The following is a 20,129-nucleotide window of genomic DNA, read 5'->3' as shown; positions in this document are numbered from 1 at the left end:
AAATCCTAAAACGTAATCCCTATTAAATTATAATTTAATAATTAAAAAATTATTAAAAAATATCTTTAAAAAATAATTTAATTAAAAAAAATTTATTGAATAGTATTTTAGTAAGCAAAATTTAATGACAAAAAATAAATTTTTTGTTAAAGAGTATTTTTATAAAAATAATTTATTTTTTTTGAAAAATGGATAAAATTAATATTAATTAATACAAAAACTTTAAAATAAATTAAAAAAAGAGTTTTTTAAAAATTATAAAAGAGAAAAATATATATTTTACAAATAAAAAGAAAAAAAATATTATTTTAATATCTTTAAAAAAAAAGAGTGAAATATTATTATTATTATTATTATTATTATCCCAACCCAAAATAATTTTTTGTTCAAAGCATAGATTCTCACAACAGCCCACCTGAAAAAAAAAAAACAACATGTCCATATCCATTATCAACAAAAATAGACAAAAATATTATCTTTGTTAATTATGTGTTCATGCTTCTAAATTAATATACTTTAATACTTTATTAAATAATTAATCCAACACAAACTCTGACACAATCTTATACTTGCTTGCTGCTACTCTCTCAATCTTTATCTACACTTGTAAGTAAAATAATACCACGCGTATAACTCATCTTATTGACACCTCGTTTCAGCCATGCTAAAAAAAATTTACTTCAGTACCCTAGCACTGCCCATGGCTTGACTCTTTTTCTCTTCTTCTCCATGGCTCGAAACAAGGTTCCATCTTTTCTCTCTTGTTTTCAATTTTTCTTCCCGTTTTCATTCCCCAACACTATAAGGATTTTAGGGTTTTTCTTCTATAATCTATACCAACTGAAAAGCCTAATACCCCATTTTAAAAAATTTAAACTTTTCAGTATTTTTGAATGCATAGATGTGTATTTTCTTGTAATTGCTGTAATCAAATGCAGGAAGCTTTGGTTTTGCTGCTGGATGTGGGGCCATCCATGCACTCTGTCATTCCTGAAATTGAGAAAGTTTGTTCCATGCTTGTGGAGAAGAAGGTTGCTATATTTATTTCTCCTTTGACATTCCTTGCCCACCTTGTGTTTGATGTTTGTCTTCAAAGAGCTGAAACCTGTAACATTAAAATGACCTTTTCCCCCTTCTTTTGACGAGTGTGCAGCTGATCTTTACCAAATATGATGAAGTGGGTGTTGTCTTATTTGGAACAGAAGGTGCTCTCTTTGACCCTTATGATGCAAACCTACAATGCACCATTATCACCATTCATTTAGTGTTTATTATCATGTCATATGGCATAAAGTTCTAAATTGCAATGCAGCAATAACAGCAATTCAGTATTTTGCTCATAATTGGGGTTGGTAATAAGAATCGAATGGTGACATTGTTTTCTTGTACCAAAAGATGTTAGTTATTTGTGATGATAAAATGGAGACTAAGAAGTCCATGGTTCTTATTTGATTATCTTGTAGCAATGTTTATTGTGTTTCAGTCTCATTCTTGTAGAATCTTCACACTGATTTATTCACTGTACCGAGTTTGTTTTTCCCGTGGAGTTTTACTATTATGCTTACAATTAAATGGGTTGATGGAGGTTTCCTTCAAATCGTTTCTTTGATTTGATAATTCATTTTTTTCTTTCCATGAAGTGATTCAAAGGCCTTCCTCACCCATGTTCATGTCGAAATTTCCCAGATACCGATAACGAACTTACGGAAGAAGTTGGAGGATATCAACATGTTGTGGTTTTGAAAAATATTAAAGTTGTAGAGGGAGATATTGTTGAGGCTCTACAGCAACTGCCTCGAGGAGCTACACATGGTGATTGTATCCATGAAGTTCACGATTCTATACTTTGGAAGCTTTAATTATTTATTTATATATTTAATGAAAGAATTTTATGCTCTAACATTTTGACCGTTTACTAAAACATTCATACTATTTGACTTTAGATGGTAAAATTTTTCCTGATTTGTCCTGTGTAATATTCTGCACCACTTGTGCCTTGTTATTGATTTGTTCAACCCCACCTCCAAACATTGGATATACTCAGTTTATCTTTTCCTGAGCTCTATTCTGTTTCTGTTAATAAAATTGAAGCGATATCAGCTGTAGTATTACTTTGAAAGTTCATTCATTTCACTAGCAGTAAGTTGACTCTGGCTGGTGGATTTTGAGTGATTAACTGCCATATTGTGGTTTTGAATACCTTGACTGTGATATTAGTTCTTGATGCTATTATTGTTGGCATGGATATGCTGATAAAAAAGTTTGGAGAAACTAACAAGGGAAAGAAGCGTCTATGTCTTATTACAAATGCACAATGTCCAATAAAAGAGCCATTTGAAGGAACAAAAGAGGAACAAGTGACCACCATTGCTAAACAAATGATCGTCCATGGTATGAGGATGGAAAGTATAATTCTGAGAGGAAAGCTTAATCAAGATGCAAATAAGAAAATAATGGACGAGAACGATCAACTGTTACGTATTTTTTCAACAGAAACTTCTGCAAGGTCAACATATGTGGAGAATCCAGTTTCTTTGCTTGGTGCTCTTAGAACCCGAAATATAACTCCATCCACAATCTTTAAAGGGGATCTTGAATTAAGCCCAAAACTGAGGATTAAGGTGAGATATTCATAGCCCTATTGGCCGTGCCCATCAATGCAGATAAAGATTATGTTCTTGACATGTTTTTTTCATTATCTCATTACTTTGGTGATTAATGTTCCTATGCCACTTACAAACTTTTTATGTACATGATTATTGAATGTTTAAGTTTTGAACAGGTTTTGGTATACAAGAAAACAGCAGAAGAAAAGTTTCCAACTCTCAAGAAATTTTCTGATAAGGCTGCTTCAACCGATAAATTTGCTACACATGAAGTCAAAGTGGATTATGAGTACAAGAGTTCTCAAGAACCTGATAAAGTTGTCCCGCCGGATCAAAGAATTAAAGGTTATCGATATGGGCCTCAAATAGTTCCCATATCCCAAGCTGAGTGGGATGCTGTTAAGTTCAAACCAGAAAAAGGTCTGAAGCTTTTAGGATTTACTGATTCCTCCAATGTATTGAGGTAAAATTGTATATGCTTTATTTGATTTGAATTTGACGATGGAGATTTTCTTACTCTGTTTCTTCTGTTTCTTTTCTTTTCTCCTAAACCATCCGATAAAGACACCAATACATGAAAGATGTCAATGTCTTCATAGCTGAAACAGGAAATACAAAAGCCACACTTGCACTTTCTTCGCTAGCAAGGGCTATGAAGGAAATGAATAAAGTGGCAATACTACGTTGTGTTTGGAGACATGGACAAGCGAATGTCGTCATTGGGGTCCTGACGCCCAATCTATCTGATAAGGAAAATATTGTGCGTTTTTTCCATCTCTTTTTATTTTTTTAATTTATTTTTTAATTGGTCTACTTCCACTGACATGATTTCTGGATTTGTTTTGAAATTATTCCTTTGTTGCATGGTCATGCTGTGCAGCCTGATTCGTTATACTTCAATGTACTACCTTTTGCTGAGGATGTGCGAGAGTTTCAATTCCCTTCTTTCAGTAATTTCCCTGCACCGATACAGCCAAATGAACAACAGCTAGAAGCCGCGGCTAACTTGGTAAAAATGCTTGATCTTGCACCACAAGGAAAAGAGGAAGTTCTGCTACCTGATTTTACACCAAATCCAGTCCTAGAGGCATGAATTCCTTCACTTATGTTTTCTAGTTTATCTCCTGTGTTTCATTCATTCCCTCTATTTTTTTTCTTATTTATTTTTTTAAAGAAGATTATGATTTTGATATTCATGACATGGGATTTCTTTATCTAATGTTTGTTGCTTGTGGGCTGTGAATTTGTATTTTCCGAATTTTTCGATAATGCTTTGTCCTTGCTATCCTTCTTATCTGAGCCAATCACCTATTACCCCCATTGTGTAAAAGTTAGCATCATGATGAACTTGAAGGGTACAATAGAGATTTCAAATTTAGCATATGCACCTCCAAAAATGAAAGGTAACCTTGAGATAAAGCTAACATAAGAATGTTCATATATCTTTTCAGCGCTTTTATCGCTATCTTGAGCTCAAGTCAAAGCATGCAGATGCTGCAGTACCCCCTCTTGATGATACGCTCAAGAAAATCACAGAACCTGATGATGAGCTCCTTCAACAAAACAAATCTGTGATAGAAAAATTTCGTCGGTCTTTTGAACTAAAGGAAAATCCGAGGGTAAGATGTGTTTTCGTGCCTAGTTTATACAAAACATCAAACTTCTTTTACATTATACGAACATTGTATATCTTTCATGTTTGAATTGAACTGTCTTACAGCATAAAAAGTCAAGGCGTTTATTGAGAGAGGAAAGATATGGTTCCGGTGAGGAAAATAGTAAAGGAGAAATACCTGCTCTGGCTTCGAATCTCATTGAAGATAAGTCAAATGTTGAAGTCGACAACATTGGAGATCTGACTCCTGTACAAGATTTTGAAGCCATGTTTGCGCGCAGAGATAATCCAGATTGGGTTGTAAAAGCAATTGATGCTATGAAAAATAAAATTCATGATCTCATAGAGGATTCCCACGAAGGCGATAACAATTCGAAAGCATTGGAATGTTTAGCTGCGCTCCGCAAGGGATGTATCAATGAGCAGGTAATCCATCTTCCTCGCTTTTGCACCATAGAGCCAAGTCATGACTTTCCATGTCTAACCAATTTTTATTCCTCTATTATTCCTCTTGGTTGTATTTGGAGTCAATGATAACTTTTTTTTTCTGTGAAGGAACCGAAACAGTTCAACAATTTCCTTCGCGATCTTTGGAGTTTCTGTCAAGAGAAGAGCCTTCATGGTTTCTGTGATTCTCTTTCTTCAAAAGGAATCACCTTGATCCCCAAATCAGAAGCTGCAGACAGGTTTTGTGATTTCTTTTTTTATCTTTTTCTTGGTTGGACCATTTAAAATTCAATGTTTCTTCTTCAATAACTTGTTATTTGGTTTAACTTTACAGTGAAGTTACTGAAGATGAAGCAAGAAGTTTCTTAGTCAAATCTCAGCCAAAAGTTTGAATGATTACTTAACTGGATGTGTTGAAATATTTAGGTCCTTTCTTTCTTGTATAAGCATCTCTGTTAGGCTACTGTAACAATACATTGTAAATATTATTTGTACTCTAGCCTTAGATTACTGCACTTGATTTTCTTCATTAGAAACAAAGATTTTAACCCTTATTGCCCTATTTCACTTAGATATTATTATTGAAATCCCTTAATACAGTTAAACACTGAATTTTAGAAAGTGTTAATAATAGTATTTAGAGAAAATGACAAATAGGTCTTTGACCTTTTGATTTGCAGACATTTAAATTTTTGAGGATTTAAAAATACATTTAAGTTTCTGACCATTTTAAAATTTGGACATATCGATCATTCATATTTACTTGGTCTATCAGATCCAACAAAAAAAAAAAATCAAATGTGACTCTTGTTGTACTGACTTGGTTGATATGAATGTACACGTAGAAGAGTTTTTAAAATGAAACAAATTAGGTTCAGGATTGATGTGTCCAGATTTTAAAAAGGTTAGGAATTTAAATATATTTTTAAATTCTCAAATATTTAAATGTTTGCATACCGTCAGAGATCATTTGTCTTTTTTTTTCTAGTATTTATATATGAGAAATATTTGGTGACTAATTTTTTTATTTTTGTTTTATATTTGAACTAACATTATTTAACTTTCTAATTTTTATCTAATTAGTTTTTTATAAAATATACTCAGTTTTTTTTAATGATAGCTAGATTTAGACACAACTAACATTTTCATATGATATTTTTTCTCTCATACTTATACAATGTTAATGTTTATTCAATCTCAACAAATCTGAATTAGCTTAGTTAGCTACTAGTTAAACTGATGGAATTTTTGCACCAAAGGCAAAAAACCCCATAGAATGTCACTTTTGCAAATTTGACTTTGATACCTAAATAGTGTTTGCAAAAAAGCAATTACATGATACAAAATCAATCTAATGAAATTCAGTGTCACGTGGGTTTAATCCTTGTAGATTGGCTTGATTTATTAACTAATTTTCAATTAAATTTTTAATAGATTCGATTTTTCAATCTCATCTAATTTTATTAAGCAACAATTTACTCAATTTAGTCGAGGTGTCCAATTATATTAAATATTAAATCATTCTTATTATTTATTTTTATTATTTTTTTTTATTAAAGATATGAAATTCGAATCCGCAATCTCTTAATTGAGTATGAGAAGACTATGCCATTTGAGTTTAACTCATTGACAAATCATTCTTACTATTTGAACGAGCTTATGTTAGACATCATATTAAAAAAAAGAGCAGAAAAAAAAACACATCTATTATTCATACAGTAGAGATTAGTCCACAACAATATCCATATGTATAAGAAATTTTCGCACGTGTCATAAGTCAAAGGTCAAACTGCTTGACACAGTGACACTTGTCAAAGTAGATATGTTTGACCATATAGAACAAAAAAGAACACCGCAAAGTAGATTCAAGTGTAAATTACTTAATCTAGCATCTACCATTGGAGTGTAGCTAACTAGGAATCAGTTTCTCCATTACTACTACTACTACCATGATTGTGTTGTACTCTTATTGGTTAAGCTCATGCTCATGGCGTATCCGCTTTGCTTTGTGCCTCAAAGGTAAAGCTTTGGGATTTTGATTTGCAAATTTGTCTTAAAAATATGTTCTTTATTTCTAGAGAGTTCAGAAATTGCAGCTCTATGCTAATCTTTGAATTTATTTATTTAACTTGGGACAAGTAATGTAGACTTTATTTGATTTTGGTTTCTCTATTGATCTGAAATGAATAGGGATTCCTTATGAGTATAAAGCAGTGGATCTTGTAAAAGGGGAACAGTTTAGTCCAGGTGAATGCATAGTTAGAGTACATGTGTATCAAAGGAAAAAAAAATTGACTTTTACTGTTGAATGTATTGAATTAGAATCAATAATCTATGCTTGAATTTCAGAGTTTGAGAAATTGAACCCTCTCCATTGTGTTCCGGTATTAGCTGATGATCATGTGGTGGTTTCAGACTCTTATGCAATATTTCTGGTATGTTTAATGCTAGCAATTTGTTAGAAAAATACTTGGTTGCGTGGTTTCTGTTTTCATTTTCTGTTTTTTTCAGTGTTTTTTTGCTTTTAAAATCTTGAGAAGGAAAACAATGAAATCTGTTGATTTCTCAGTCATATCATTGTAGAGTTTAATTTTGATGCTCTATTAGTATAATACTTACCCAGTGGTTCGATCACATTCGTTTTTTTGACATCTATTCACGCGGTTAACGTGAAAATGAGTTATTTTTGCTCACGTAGAATTACGTAATTAAATGTACATGTAAAATATTTTGCACTGGCCATCAAAATTAAATTCATTATTGTATCAAGCTTAATGATGGCCCTTAAGTGGGAAAATTATTAAAATTTTCTGATACTTGAATTTCGTTTTGATGCATGTCACTGATTATGGTTTGGTGTTCTTTGTTCAAATTTATACCAAAACAATAAAATAATGTCTTCCGCTTCGTCCTTTTTTATTAGTATTTGGAGGAAAAGTATACTCAAAAGCCACTTTTGCCAGTTGATCCTCAGATCCGAGCTCTCAATCTTCAGGTAAATTTTGGTATGATTGAAATTTTCGATTAGTAACAACTAACATGAATGCTTGTTGAATCGATGTTCATTACTTCATTCAATCCTACTGGTTTAGCATCTTCTAAAAGAATTCAATAGGAACAAATCAAATCATCTTGAGAATTATTATAGTAGAGAGAATATTATAAATAAAACCTTCTTATAAATATTCTGATATATAGCTTCTACAGAATGCAATATATATATAAAGGAACAAGAAACCATGCATTGTAAGCATTTTCAACTAGTTCTTGATTCTGTAATCCAATCTGTAATGGATAATAGTTGAATTTTGCATGATGTTAGATATATAGCCATTTGTGTGTCTCTTACTATCAGCTTGAACTTTTAGAACAAGTAGTTTCACGATATGGTATAAGAGTTTCTATAACCAAAAAGATCTAGAATTCAATGGAACTTTAACCCCAAAAGAAAAAAAAAAGATTTAGCATTTTTCAAAAGATGATCTCGCATCAGTAGACGTGATAGAGATATAACGGTTTCATATACCTGCATTTATTACATTATTACATGGTCATATCATCGAGGCCTCGTATCATCTAATGATTATACTGTATTGTTTCACAGATAGCAAGTATGATTAACTCCAGCATTCAACCTTATCATATGATTAGTGCTTTGGTATATCTTCTTTTCATTTGAAATGCTTGGATTGCCTCTATGCACACAAAATGATTTTGCAATTTTTGACATTTTTCATTTATCTGATTTCCTTTTTCCTAATAGAAAGATATGGAGAAAATGTTTGGTGCTGAAACAAAACAGTGGGCACAATATAAGATTGACAAAGGTTTCTTGGGTAATTAAGCACAATTTTACCACACTAAGATATGTATATATGGCATGTCCTTTGCATTTTGAAATTGTTTCAAAATCTTTTCTTATAATTGACCAATATATATATATGTGCAGCTCTTGAGAAGTTATTGAAGGATGTTGCTGGAAAATATGCAACAGGGGAACATATTTACATGGTGCACTTCTTGTTGCTCTTAAAAGATTAAAGATATCATACTAAAAGATGCATATCTAACAAAGTGTTTTTTTTTTTCTTTTGTGAAAACTTGTAATGTGCAGGCTGATGTATTCTTGGCTCCACAGATTATGCAAGCAGTTAATAGGTTTGATATTGATATGGTAAAGTATAGAGTAAATAGACAAAAGTATACGTGATAGAATTTGGGATAGACTAAAGTACACACACAAGATTGTAAACATCAAAGTACACCCGGAAAATTGTTTTCGATGGACAACATTGTCATGCCGTTAATGATTTTGTAAGACTTAGGGGTGTATTTTTGTCCTTTGAAATCAGTATTTTGGGTGTGATTTCATATTTACGAACTTTGGTGCGTAATTTTGTCCACGTCAAACTCTTTCATGTGTAATTTTGTTCATTTATTCAAAAAGTATATATACATCTCATGGTTTATTGATACAATTCTCTTATTTGTGGTTAACATAGAAAAGCTAGGCGTATAAGTGACTTCGGACCGCACAGCTACATAGTTGGCTTTTCCTAATATTTTAGAAGTGTTACCAAATCATATAAGTGTTGGATATACCTAGGACTGAAAGTTAATCAAGCCAGAGTTCATTTTGAGCTCGACTCGTTAATAGCACGATAAGTTGAACTCGTAAGCTGGTGAGCCGAGCTTGAATTTGGAACTGATCTCATAAATTAAATGAGCCGAACTTGAGTTTGGATAAGTTCAGTTCATTAGCTCATGAGCTGACTCAATTATAAATATAATATTAAAAATATAGATTAAATGCGTATAGGATATGTCTATTAATATATATATATATATATATATAATTATTTAAAATTTTATAGTGATTTTTTATATATAATTTTAATGTAGGACAGAAGAAAAAATTTATAATTGATAGATAGATAATATATATTATTTATCTTTTTTAAATATTTTTTAATATATGTAAGTTATAATTTATTGATATAGAATTATAAATTATGTTTTTATTATTTGAGTCAGTACGTGAGCTTGAGTCGGTTCATGAACTTTCGTTAGCTGAGTTTGAGCTTACGAAATAGACTCGATTATTAATGAGCGGAGCCATGAACCAAGCTTAATTTTCGTGAGTCGAGTTTAAGTTTGGTCTAGTTCGACTCAACTTAACTCACTTCCAGTCCTACATATACTTTGAGTCGCGAAGAATTTTAGTTTCATTCTTCTAAAGTTTCTATAATATTTAGCAAAAAGGTTGCGATAGACCTTTTTTTTTCACTGACACTTACAGCAATAACCTTACGATAAACTTTGGTAATATTGGAAAAAAATTTACAATAGATTTTTTTTCTAACATTGAAAGAAATTTTACGATAGATCGTTTGAAACATTATATTAAAATGAACATTTTAAAATTGTTGTTTTTTACAGTCCAAATACCCTACTCTGAGGAGGTTGTCTGAAACATACAAAGGTTTAGCAGAGTTCTATGCCTCATCACCCCAAAGTCAACCTGATGCTTGCATTAGTCAATAGTCATTATGTAGGATCTTCTATATCTTCATTATGTAGGGAAGATTACTGTTGTAAACTTGTAATATTTTGAATTTGTTAATGGCACACAATAATTTTGAATGTTTGTAACATGTCCTCTTTCTACACAAAACCAGGGGTGGACAAAATAAAGCTATTTATATTTATATCTTTCCAAAGTTTTTTTTTTTCCTCTATAGTTCTGCTTTTTTTGGCTTCAGGTAATAACAGAACTTTCCATAGCTTACTAAAAAATAATTGGTATGCTAAAAAAAATTATATGGATATTAAAAATTAATCACCAATCAACTATTTATAAGAATATGCACGTGTTTATTATTTATAAAAAGTTTTGATTATAATATTTTTTTATAGTTATAATCATTCATTTAAACTCAAAATGAGAGTGAGAAACATTCAAAATCGCATTCGTAAAAGACTAACTGATCAAAAATTACAAACAAAATAGTGAAAATACTAATAAGTAATAACCTAAGAAGTTTGGAGATTATTCTACTATGATTCTTTCGATAATTAATTATTTATTAAAAAGTTATGCAAAATAATAAATATACATAAATATAAATAAATAAATATATATATGGTTAAATTTTAACATTTATGGAGCATTTTTGAAAAAAAAATTTCACATGTAAGAGCACATTAAGATGCATCATACAAATTAATCTACTGATATTGTGTAATGTGTATCAATATAATTATTGCAAAGAAGCAATAATTTGCTTAATGGTGACCAGAAAGATTATATCTTCACCTCTTTTGAAACAACCTTAAGTATGTTTGGATAGAAAAATTCAGGAATTTAAAATGCTATGTAATTACATTGTCAAAATTTAGATACATGTAAGTTTAAATATTTTATTCCTATATTCAATAAGAGAAAATAAAAAGTTATACATATGTGGCAAATTTGATCCTGATTTTTTTCCTTTCTGTTATTAATCAAATTTAAAAAAAGAAATAAGGAAAAAATTTTGAAAATTTTTATTTTATGAAAGTATTTTGAATCAATCAAAATATTCCATTAAAATACATAGTATTTGTAGTTTTTTTTTTATATCCAAATAATAACTTTTAAGGAAAAAAATTCAGAGACCTTTAGAACAATATATTAAATATAACATTGATGAGATTATTTATGGTGTTACGAAAACTAATTATGGTTGTGTTTTTTAATTTCTTAAAAAAGTATTATACAACTTGAAATTTGATTTTTAAAGTTTTTTTATTTTATAAAATTTATATAAATATGTCTGATTTAATTCGTCTTTCATGATAAACTAAGTAAACGTGTGATTGTTCATGATTTTTTTTTCTTAAAGAATTGTAATAACATTATCTTTAAACATTAAAGAAAAATCTCTTTGTAGATAGATACAAATCTTATAGTTGAACAAAAAAGGTAAATAACAAAAATCATGTATTATTCAGGTATCGAATTAGTATTTACTTCTAACTAAAATCAATCAATAAATAGTCCATATCTTTGAACAAGTTCAAATTCATTTTTATATTATGATTTTAATTTTCTTATGCCTTCTAATTAATTATTATTTCTACCCAAAAAAAAAAAAAGTTCCTTTCGGCATTAAACATATATGGATATTTTTTGTTGACCCAAAGGCCAAAAGTAAATATTACTTAGAACTTAGAAGTTAGAACAAGGATATGTTGGGGACCCAAAAGATAATGTTATTCACAAATTTTTAAGGAAAAAATCATTAATAAATCACACCTTTAATTAGTTTCCCATGATACTATAAATAATCTCAACAATGAGGTTGATTATTAATCTTTCAAGAAAACAAAACAAACTTTTCTACAATGGCTATCAATGGTTATACAAAAATCTTCTTATGCAATCTTCTTGTTGCTCTGCTTTTGGCTTCAGGTAAGCAAAAATATTTCCCCATCCATTTTAAAATAATGATTTCTTTGACTTTTTTTATATATTAAAAAATAGTGTGTCTAATACAAATAGGTCTAAATTTATTAAATTTTTTAATGTATTTAAAAAAAATAAAACCACGGTTATTTTGAAACAGAACGAATACAACAAATATGTGAATTGATAAATTATTATTGGATTTTCTTGCAAGAAGGCTCTCTAAGAAGGCCGAGCCAATATATATATACAGCCATACAGGTTAACCACAAAAAATATCTTCGAATTACTTAAATGCTGATAAAAATACACATAAATTTTATTATTGACAAAAATTCTCTTTTTTTTTGGTGACTTTTGACAAAAATTCTTTAAATAATTTAAAAACGCAACAAAAATTACTAAAAGTAAATATATATTTTTAAAAATTATCTTAGATATTAAATTTTGATGTGATTTTTTTAAGCATAATTAAAAAAAGAGATATTATTATTCTTAAAATTTGGTAATTTTTTTATAAGTATATATTTTTTTTGTAATTTTTTAAAAGTATTATTAGTTGTTAACAAAAAAATTACAAAAAAATATACTTAACGAAAAATTACCAAATTTTAAGGATAATAATATCTCATTTTTTTAATTATGCTTGCAAAAGATTGTATCAAAATTCAATCTCTAATGTATGAAAAATACATATTTAATGTTAGAGAATCTTACAAAAAAACTAACATTAAATATGTATTTCTCAAAAAATATACTAGATCCGATTTGAAACACATATTAAATCCAATCTGATGATTTTAGGGTGTATTGGATAGAGATTTTGGTCATATCCAATCGGATTCGATATGCATACTCTCGTACTTAGGTTGGTCAAGTGGTTAGTTTACTTATCTGCTTAAAAAAGTGTTATATGTTTAAATTTTATTTTGTGCATGTAACTACTCATTGGTTAACGATAAACCTTTAAACGGAGTTATAATTTGTAACATATTAGTCCCTAGTTTGTCGTGGTAAAAAAACATCGTAGAAAAAAATTAAAATCTTTTAAAATTTAAGAACAAAATTAAAATTTTGGATAGATATTAAGGGCATTTATTTATTATACTTTTCTGAAGAAAAAGGAAAAAAAATGCCCTATGGAAGTAAAAACCAATTTTGTCTTTATATTATAATTTTTTCACAAATATATTTATTTTCAAAGAAGTTATATATTTTTTGCACATACAAATTCTAATGACCACAATGTGTATTGAATATTGCAGAAGCAACAATTTGCACAATGGCAGCAAGAACAATGTATGAGAAGGAGAGTATGCAGTGCTTTGATGAAGCAAGTAAATTATTTTGTCCAGATCCTCAGCACCTAAAAGATGATGCTTGCTATAAGTACTGTCAAGACATGTACTATGTTATAGGACATTGTGTTACTACTCCTACTCCACTAGGTTGTTGTTGTCTGATCGTTAGCTGAAGTTTATGGCAAGTGCTTATGATTATGATGATTATAATAGCTATATAAGCATAATAATAAGTATGTTTAATTATTCTGTTGATTTTTATAATTTTATTAAATTTTTAATTAAGTTTTTATATTTTTTTAATTGAGTTTTTATACTATTTTTAATTTTGTAATTACGTTCTTTTATATTAAAAATATTAAAATTAACATAATATTTTTACCAAAATATATGCGGTTCAATTTGCAAGAAAATATTTAGTTAACTTTAATATTTTTTTATATTGGAAATGACTTAATTACAAAATTAAAGTAATGTAGGGACCCAATTGAAAAGAAAAAAAAAGTATAGAGACTTAATTAAAAATTTAGTAAGACTACAGAGACCAACAAAATAATTAAACCTAATATATAAGCATAATAATATGTTGGGTTTATCTATCATGTATCCTATTCCTAAGGTACGTGTTAAGATTACAAAACAAAAAAGTTTTTATTGATAATATAAAAAATTTAAATTTTTAATATATTTATTTTATATTTATTAAATAAAAACATTTAAAATTTTTCATTAATAATAAATTTATCATATATCCTTAAAATATATGTTAACTAAATCTTAATATATTTTAAGCATCACTACAATTAAAGTTATATTTTTTTTTTATTTTGATAATATTTTTATTTTTTAAATTGAAAAGCGTCATTAACTAATAAACAAAACAATACTTTAATTTTAATAATATTTTTTAAGTTGTTAAATTTATATAGCTATTATAATTACCATAATTATAGCATAATAGCATGCGTGTGTCTATAATATATATGCCTTGTTTCCATAATATAATTAATAATAGGTCAAAATAAATGTATATTCAGAGCTCCAAAATAATAATAATAACTGAGACCTTAATTTTGGGCTTTACATATATAAACTTAATATATGAAAGTGAAATGAACTTGTTATTTACTTTGATTATTTTAAATTTACTTATTCTATGCAATGTCAATAAAAGAACTATTGAAATATATAAACACATACATAAACACATTAGGCACATTGATATCCCCGATATAATTACTTCAGATTGGTTAGATCAACCCAAATTATGCCGTAAGAATAGCCTAAAAATATAATGGCACTAAAATTATAAACTCAAATCCGAACCCAAAAAAAAAAAAAAAAAAAAGAAAGAACTCGTCTTAATAACCCAGCCCTGCAATTTTTCTAAGTGTATCCAGAAACCTATAAATATGTAAAATTATTTTCAAAGATAAACTTTAACAGTTTTTCTTTGAAAATGTCATAAATTAAAACTTATGAAATGTATTTCACCAATACATTTAATATTGCAATATCTCACTTTTCCATTTCATTAATATTAATTTGTATATTATGGACATCAGATCCTTGGATAATTGGCAAGTTTGATTTGATAGTAGATTAATAGATTTTATAAATCAGTGGCAGTTAAAATAATATATGCGTAATTGGCAAGAATATAATCAGTGTTTAGTTTTTAAATTGTTGCTAATGAAATCAATTTTTGAATGAGTTGGAAGCAAGAAAAAAAATGGTCAAAGATAATATTTTTTGTTGTTATTTTAAAGTACTTATTTTCATAAAAGAAAATTAACAAATACAATAATTACTTGTCGCAATCACATTTTACACACACTTTTTCTGTGTGATCTGGTTTGATAAAACATTTTCACTTTTAATTTGTATTTGATATTTGTGCTCCTAAGTTTTAAAAGCTACTGATAATTATTAAAAATAACTAAAGAGATATTTTTTTTAAAATAATTTAAATTTATCAAAACTGAAAAATGTAATATAATATTATATTTATTATAAATAACTATATTATTTATTACTGTTTATTATATATATATATATATATATATATATATATATATATACTAAAATCAGTTTAAAATTTAAAATTAAAATAATTTTATCAAGCACAATTGTTATACTTTATATTTAACATTGAATACAAATTATTTGATTCATTCACCTCCGATAAGTTTTAAATTAGTTTGATAGATTACTTCTCTGATTTTAGATAGATTTAGCTTTTGTATGTTACTTTTATTATTATTCAATGATTTGGGCGACACAATTAGTCTTAATATTTTTGCTTACTGAAATTGTATGGAAATTTTTATTTTTATCTTATAGTAAGATTACATTAAAATTAGATGAAATTTTTTTAAATTCAAATAAAATATTTTAAATTTTAAAAACTAAAATAAAATTACATTCAAACTTAAGAAATTAATTTAGTACTTTACTCTTTATCTAATTATGCAAGGAATTAGTGATTTTCACTAATACTCGAAGTTTGATTTCTATACGTGTGTGTGACACTTTTTACCGTGATACTATATAAAATAATAGGAAATTAAATATTATTACGTTGAAATCCTGATAAATAATTCTGTTCAGAAATAATTACGTTGCATGAGGTGTTTTTTAAATATGAGATTGCCTATATGTATATATGATTAACATAAGCTTTAGAATAGAAATGGTAAAACTAAATTTTAAACTGAATTGTGGGTAAGTGCATGAAATTGATGCTTAAGGGCAAAATGGATCATTAGATTAATACAGTCATACAGAAGTACATAGTTTGCTAAGAAGTACGGACATACACCTTGTTAAATTATCGTGTCTATATGTTAGAGATATTTTAGATACGATGATATACATACCTTTTAACTTCTGCGTTTAATTGTATCTTTAAAAAAAAAATTCATCAAATACAATTGAAAATACCTAAATACCATAAGGTATCAGCGTATCCAACCTTTTTATTAATATATATTATTGAAATAAGTTTAAAAATAATATATATTATTATTTATTAAATTTTTTTTAAATACTTTATATAATTAAAAATATTATTAAAATTTATCTAAAAAATATTTTATATTATATATATATATCGTGTCTCCGTACCTTATAAGAATTAATATTTGTGTGTCTACATATTTCGTGTCCTGTTGTGTTCTATATTTAATTTGTATTAATATCCGTGCATTATAAATAACTTGTTGGAGTATACCATATTTTGGTTTTTGATAAAATCTTTTTTTATTTTAATATGCAATATATTATTGAGAGATATTTTCTTAGAATTTTACTGATTTTTCCACAAGAAAAAATACTTTAGCATATTAATGATGGAATAGATTACTGCACCTCCTCTACTTAATTTACTCGTCCGCTTAAGTAAGTGATGGAATTCAAATTTTATCTTATGCATATAGCAATTCATTGGCAAACAGTAAATCTTTGAATGGAACTCAAATTCGCGATAAATTAGTACTTGATTGTCGAATTAGAGGAAAAAAAGGTTCTAAATGTCCACTATTTATATCATGCTTTCGGATAGATCTAAGTGAAGCTGAAGCAGTATTACGTCTAGCTAATGAGCCTAGGGCATATTTTCCAATCTAGAACGTTTTTCATATTAACATGACTCTTTGGTCTTCTTTCTTTCTTCACTATACAAGGTTCCAAGTTATTCACCTAGTATGTATTTATTTCCTAGTTCAAATGCATTACTTGATAACTTGTTAGTTGTTAAGCTTTAATCATCAAGGAGAGGTAAAAATAAAAAGCATGGTTACTATAAAATTCATTATTTAATAATTATATATGAATCTATCATGATGATGAATTAGCTAGGTATATATATGACACACTACGTTCATTGTCCATGCATGTTCATTGCTGCTTCTATTGTGTCTTTTCAACTTTCTCCCTCTGTTTCAAGGTTCATAATGTTTCCTCTACCTACCTATGTTGTTGGTTTTATTGCAAGGTATGCAATTGCCAAGCTTTATGAGAGACATATTTCGATGGAATTTTCTTAGGGGAAATTGTGATATTGGAACCTCGCTATAAATTTTATTATTACCTCGGCAACACCACACCTTGGTAACTAGCGGCCATAAACAGATGATTCCGTTTTACTGGCTAAAATTTATTGATCTGTTTATCCATTAATTTCTTCTGCACTGTTTGCAAATTATGTATTTTGGTGTTTTAATTGGTGGTACTTTAAATTTCAATGACACTAACATTGTGTGACATGGTTTTTCCAATTTTGCACATTTCAGGTACCAATATTTTTCAGATTTCACTATGCAGAGAAAGTGGTTACTTGTGCTTCAAGACTTCTTGGTAAAACAGGAAAACTTCTGATTTTAGCTAGTGGTAGCAATGAAAAGCCTCCTCTCTTTTTCCAAATGGCTCGCGTCTAAAGATCTTAAATTTGACTTTCTAGTTTTATGTTGTTCGTTTCTTACCAATTACTGCAAGGAAAAATCAAATTACAATCTTTAAATTTTTTTTAAAGTTAAATAATCTTCTTAATTTGATTGATGAAATTTGCTCACTAATGAGTAGTTTATAGCCTATATCAACTCACCTTATTATAAATGGATTCATCTTATATGCATACACTGTTAATTGTTAAATAAACATGTCTTGTGGAAGAGTAAATTTTCATATTAGCCATTGAAGATTCATGCAATTATCTGATTTGTCCCAATAATTTTAATAATTTTATCATGATTGAGCCCTCAAACATCTTCGTAAATTTTAATTTGCACACCAGAGTTCACCTGCCATTTAACCCCTTTTTCTATCACATACCTTCTCTCTATAATGCTTTGCCAAGTCCATGATAAATTATTCCCAATCTGAGCATTTATAAAAGATGAAAAGAAAAATATCTACTCTCTAGTACCTTGTGTATTAATGAATTGGTCTTGGTTAACATTCTCTAGCTTTGCTTGCCAAGCATGGCCAAGTTAAAAACTTTTAAATTTTTGGGTAAAATATATTTTTTGTTCCTGAAGTTTTACAAAAGTTTTAAAAATACTCCTAAATTTTATTTTATTTCAATTTTGTCCTAAAAGTTTTCGATTTGCATCAAATATGCCATTGACGGCTAATTTTTCAAAAAATTTAAGACCAATTAAACAACAATTTCATAAGAACAATCCTCAATACAAGCAAATCAATCATAATTTTCATGCATTATTGTTAGGTTGGTCTTAAATTTTTTTAAAAATTTAGCCGTCGAGAGTATATTTGATGCAAATCGAAAACTTCTGGGACAAAATTGAAACAAAATAAAACTTTGGAGTATTTTTGAAATTTTTGTCAAACTTTAGGGACAAAAAATATACTTTATCCTAAATTTTTAAATCCCAATCTTCCCTGATCTTTCTCTCTACAAACGGTGTCCCATTTGATCCATTGCATTGAGTGCATTTTTTTTTTATTTGGATTCTCTAAAGTTTAAATTTCACTTTAGAGAGTAAAGTGTAATCTCTCACTATTTATTTCATAGGTGGGATCAAGAGAAAATATGAGAGAGAAATTATTTAAGGATGAGAGATCACACTTTATCCTCTAAAGTAAAAATTTAAAATTTAGAGGATCCAAATTCTTTTTTTTTTCATTATTTTGCTGACTCCACTAAAATATCATAATTTTTCTTTGGATTTCATCTATTAGTGGGTCTAGGAGTTTGAAGCAACTCAAAGTATATATAGACTCTACTGTTTTGACTGCCTTAATTAAGACTTCTCTTCTACTTAATGACAGTATAGATCTCTTCCATAAGTTTAGCTTCTTGTTCATCTTATTCTCTATGTAGCTAAATATAGCTCCTTTTGATATATTAACCACTAATAGAAGTCTAAGATATTTGTCCTGCGTTCCCACATTTGCCACCTGTAAGAGTTCGGACAGATCGTTTCTTAATTTTCGGGGAGTATTTTAGCTAAAGAACACTTAGGATTTGTTTAAGTTGATAATTTGGCCGCTGATTTCACTATACTCCTGCAATATTTGAATCAAATTTTGACATGTTTGGGATGTAGCTTTGCCAAATAGGATTGAATCATCAACAAAAAATAAGTGACTGATTGTTGGCCATCTCTGATTTAATCTTAAGTCAGTAATCTCTCCTTTTTGTTCTCCCTTGTGTAACAAATGGGACAAACCTTCTATCCAGATAGAAAAAAGTAAAGAAAAAATAATTTCTTTATCGGAGTCCTCTTGTCGGCTTGAAAAAGCCATGTGAGTGACCTTCCACAGTAACAGTGTATAAAACTGTTGTGACATATTCCTTCAACCAATTGATCTATTTCTCACAGAAATCCAATTTTCGTAATGTCTCCCAAATAAAACTCAATTCTATCTGATCATAAGCTTTACTCATGTCTAGTTTAAGGGCCAAGTCAAAATCATTATATTTATTATTCTTCAAATAGTGCATAAACTCGTGGACAATAATAACATTGTCACTAATGAGTCTTCTTTTAATAAAAACGCTTTGATTCATACTAATCACCTTATCCATCATGAACTGCATTCTGTGAACTAAGATCTTTGATACAATTTTATAAAAAATTATACCGAGACTTATAGGTCAGATTTGGTCCATAGAATCAGTACACGTAACCTTTGGAATTAAACATATTTGAGTGTGGTTTAGAGATCTTAACAATTTACCTCCAGAAAAA

The 20,129-nt window shown here is 28.4% G+C and overlaps 2 protein-coding genes across 3 annotated transcripts; both read left to right on the top strand.

Annotated features, from left to right (window-relative positions):
- Window positions 1-511: 511 nt before the first annotated feature.
- On the top strand, window positions 512-5,222 carry LOC112728293 (ATP-dependent DNA helicase 2 subunit KU80). Of its 2 annotated transcripts, none has more exons than XM_025778366.3 (12): window positions 512-744; window positions 939-1,031; window positions 1,154-1,205; window positions 1,687-1,818; window positions 2,218-2,621; window positions 2,783-3,069; window positions 3,171-3,366; window positions 3,487-3,693; window positions 4,058-4,225; window positions 4,327-4,647; window positions 4,777-4,907; window positions 5,003-5,222. In XM_025778366.3, the coding sequence occupies exons 1-12, from the start codon at window positions 730-732 to the stop codon at window positions 5,058-5,060; spliced, it is 2,064 nt and encodes a 687-aa protein (XP_025634151.1). In that variant the 5' UTR covers window positions 512-729; the 3' UTR covers window positions 5,061-5,222. The 2 variants fall into 2 exon arrangements, with proteins under 2 accessions (XP_025634151.1, XP_072065845.1); XM_072209744.1 differs by having other exon boundaries at window positions 597-744; window positions 1,641-1,818.
- A 1,281-nt stretch (window positions 5,223-6,503) lies between these two features.
- Window positions 6,504-10,380, top strand: LOC112728292 (glutathione S-transferase zeta class). Its single transcript, XM_025778365.2, has 9 exons — window positions 6,504-6,687; window positions 6,859-6,915; window positions 7,018-7,103; window positions 7,592-7,663; window positions 8,273-8,326; window positions 8,432-8,504; window positions 8,618-8,679; window positions 8,783-8,842; window positions 10,108-10,380. The coding sequence occupies exons 1-9, from the start codon at window positions 6,618-6,620 to the stop codon at window positions 10,210-10,212; spliced, it is 639 nt and encodes a 212-aa protein (XP_025634150.1). The 5' UTR covers window positions 6,504-6,617; the 3' UTR covers window positions 10,213-10,380.
- Window positions 10,381-20,129: the final 9,749 nt, after the last annotated feature.

This window comes from Arachis hypogaea, chromosome 12 (genome assembly GCF_003086295.3).
Source record: "Arachis hypogaea cultivar Tifrunner chromosome 12, arahy.Tifrunner.gnm2.J5K5, whole genome shotgun sequence".
In the NCBI taxonomy this organism is placed as follows: Eukaryota; Viridiplantae; Streptophyta; class Magnoliopsida; order Fabales; family Fabaceae; genus Arachis; species Arachis hypogaea.
Note: the sequence above shows the minus strand (reverse complement) of the source record. Positions and strands in the feature narration are given on the sequence as shown.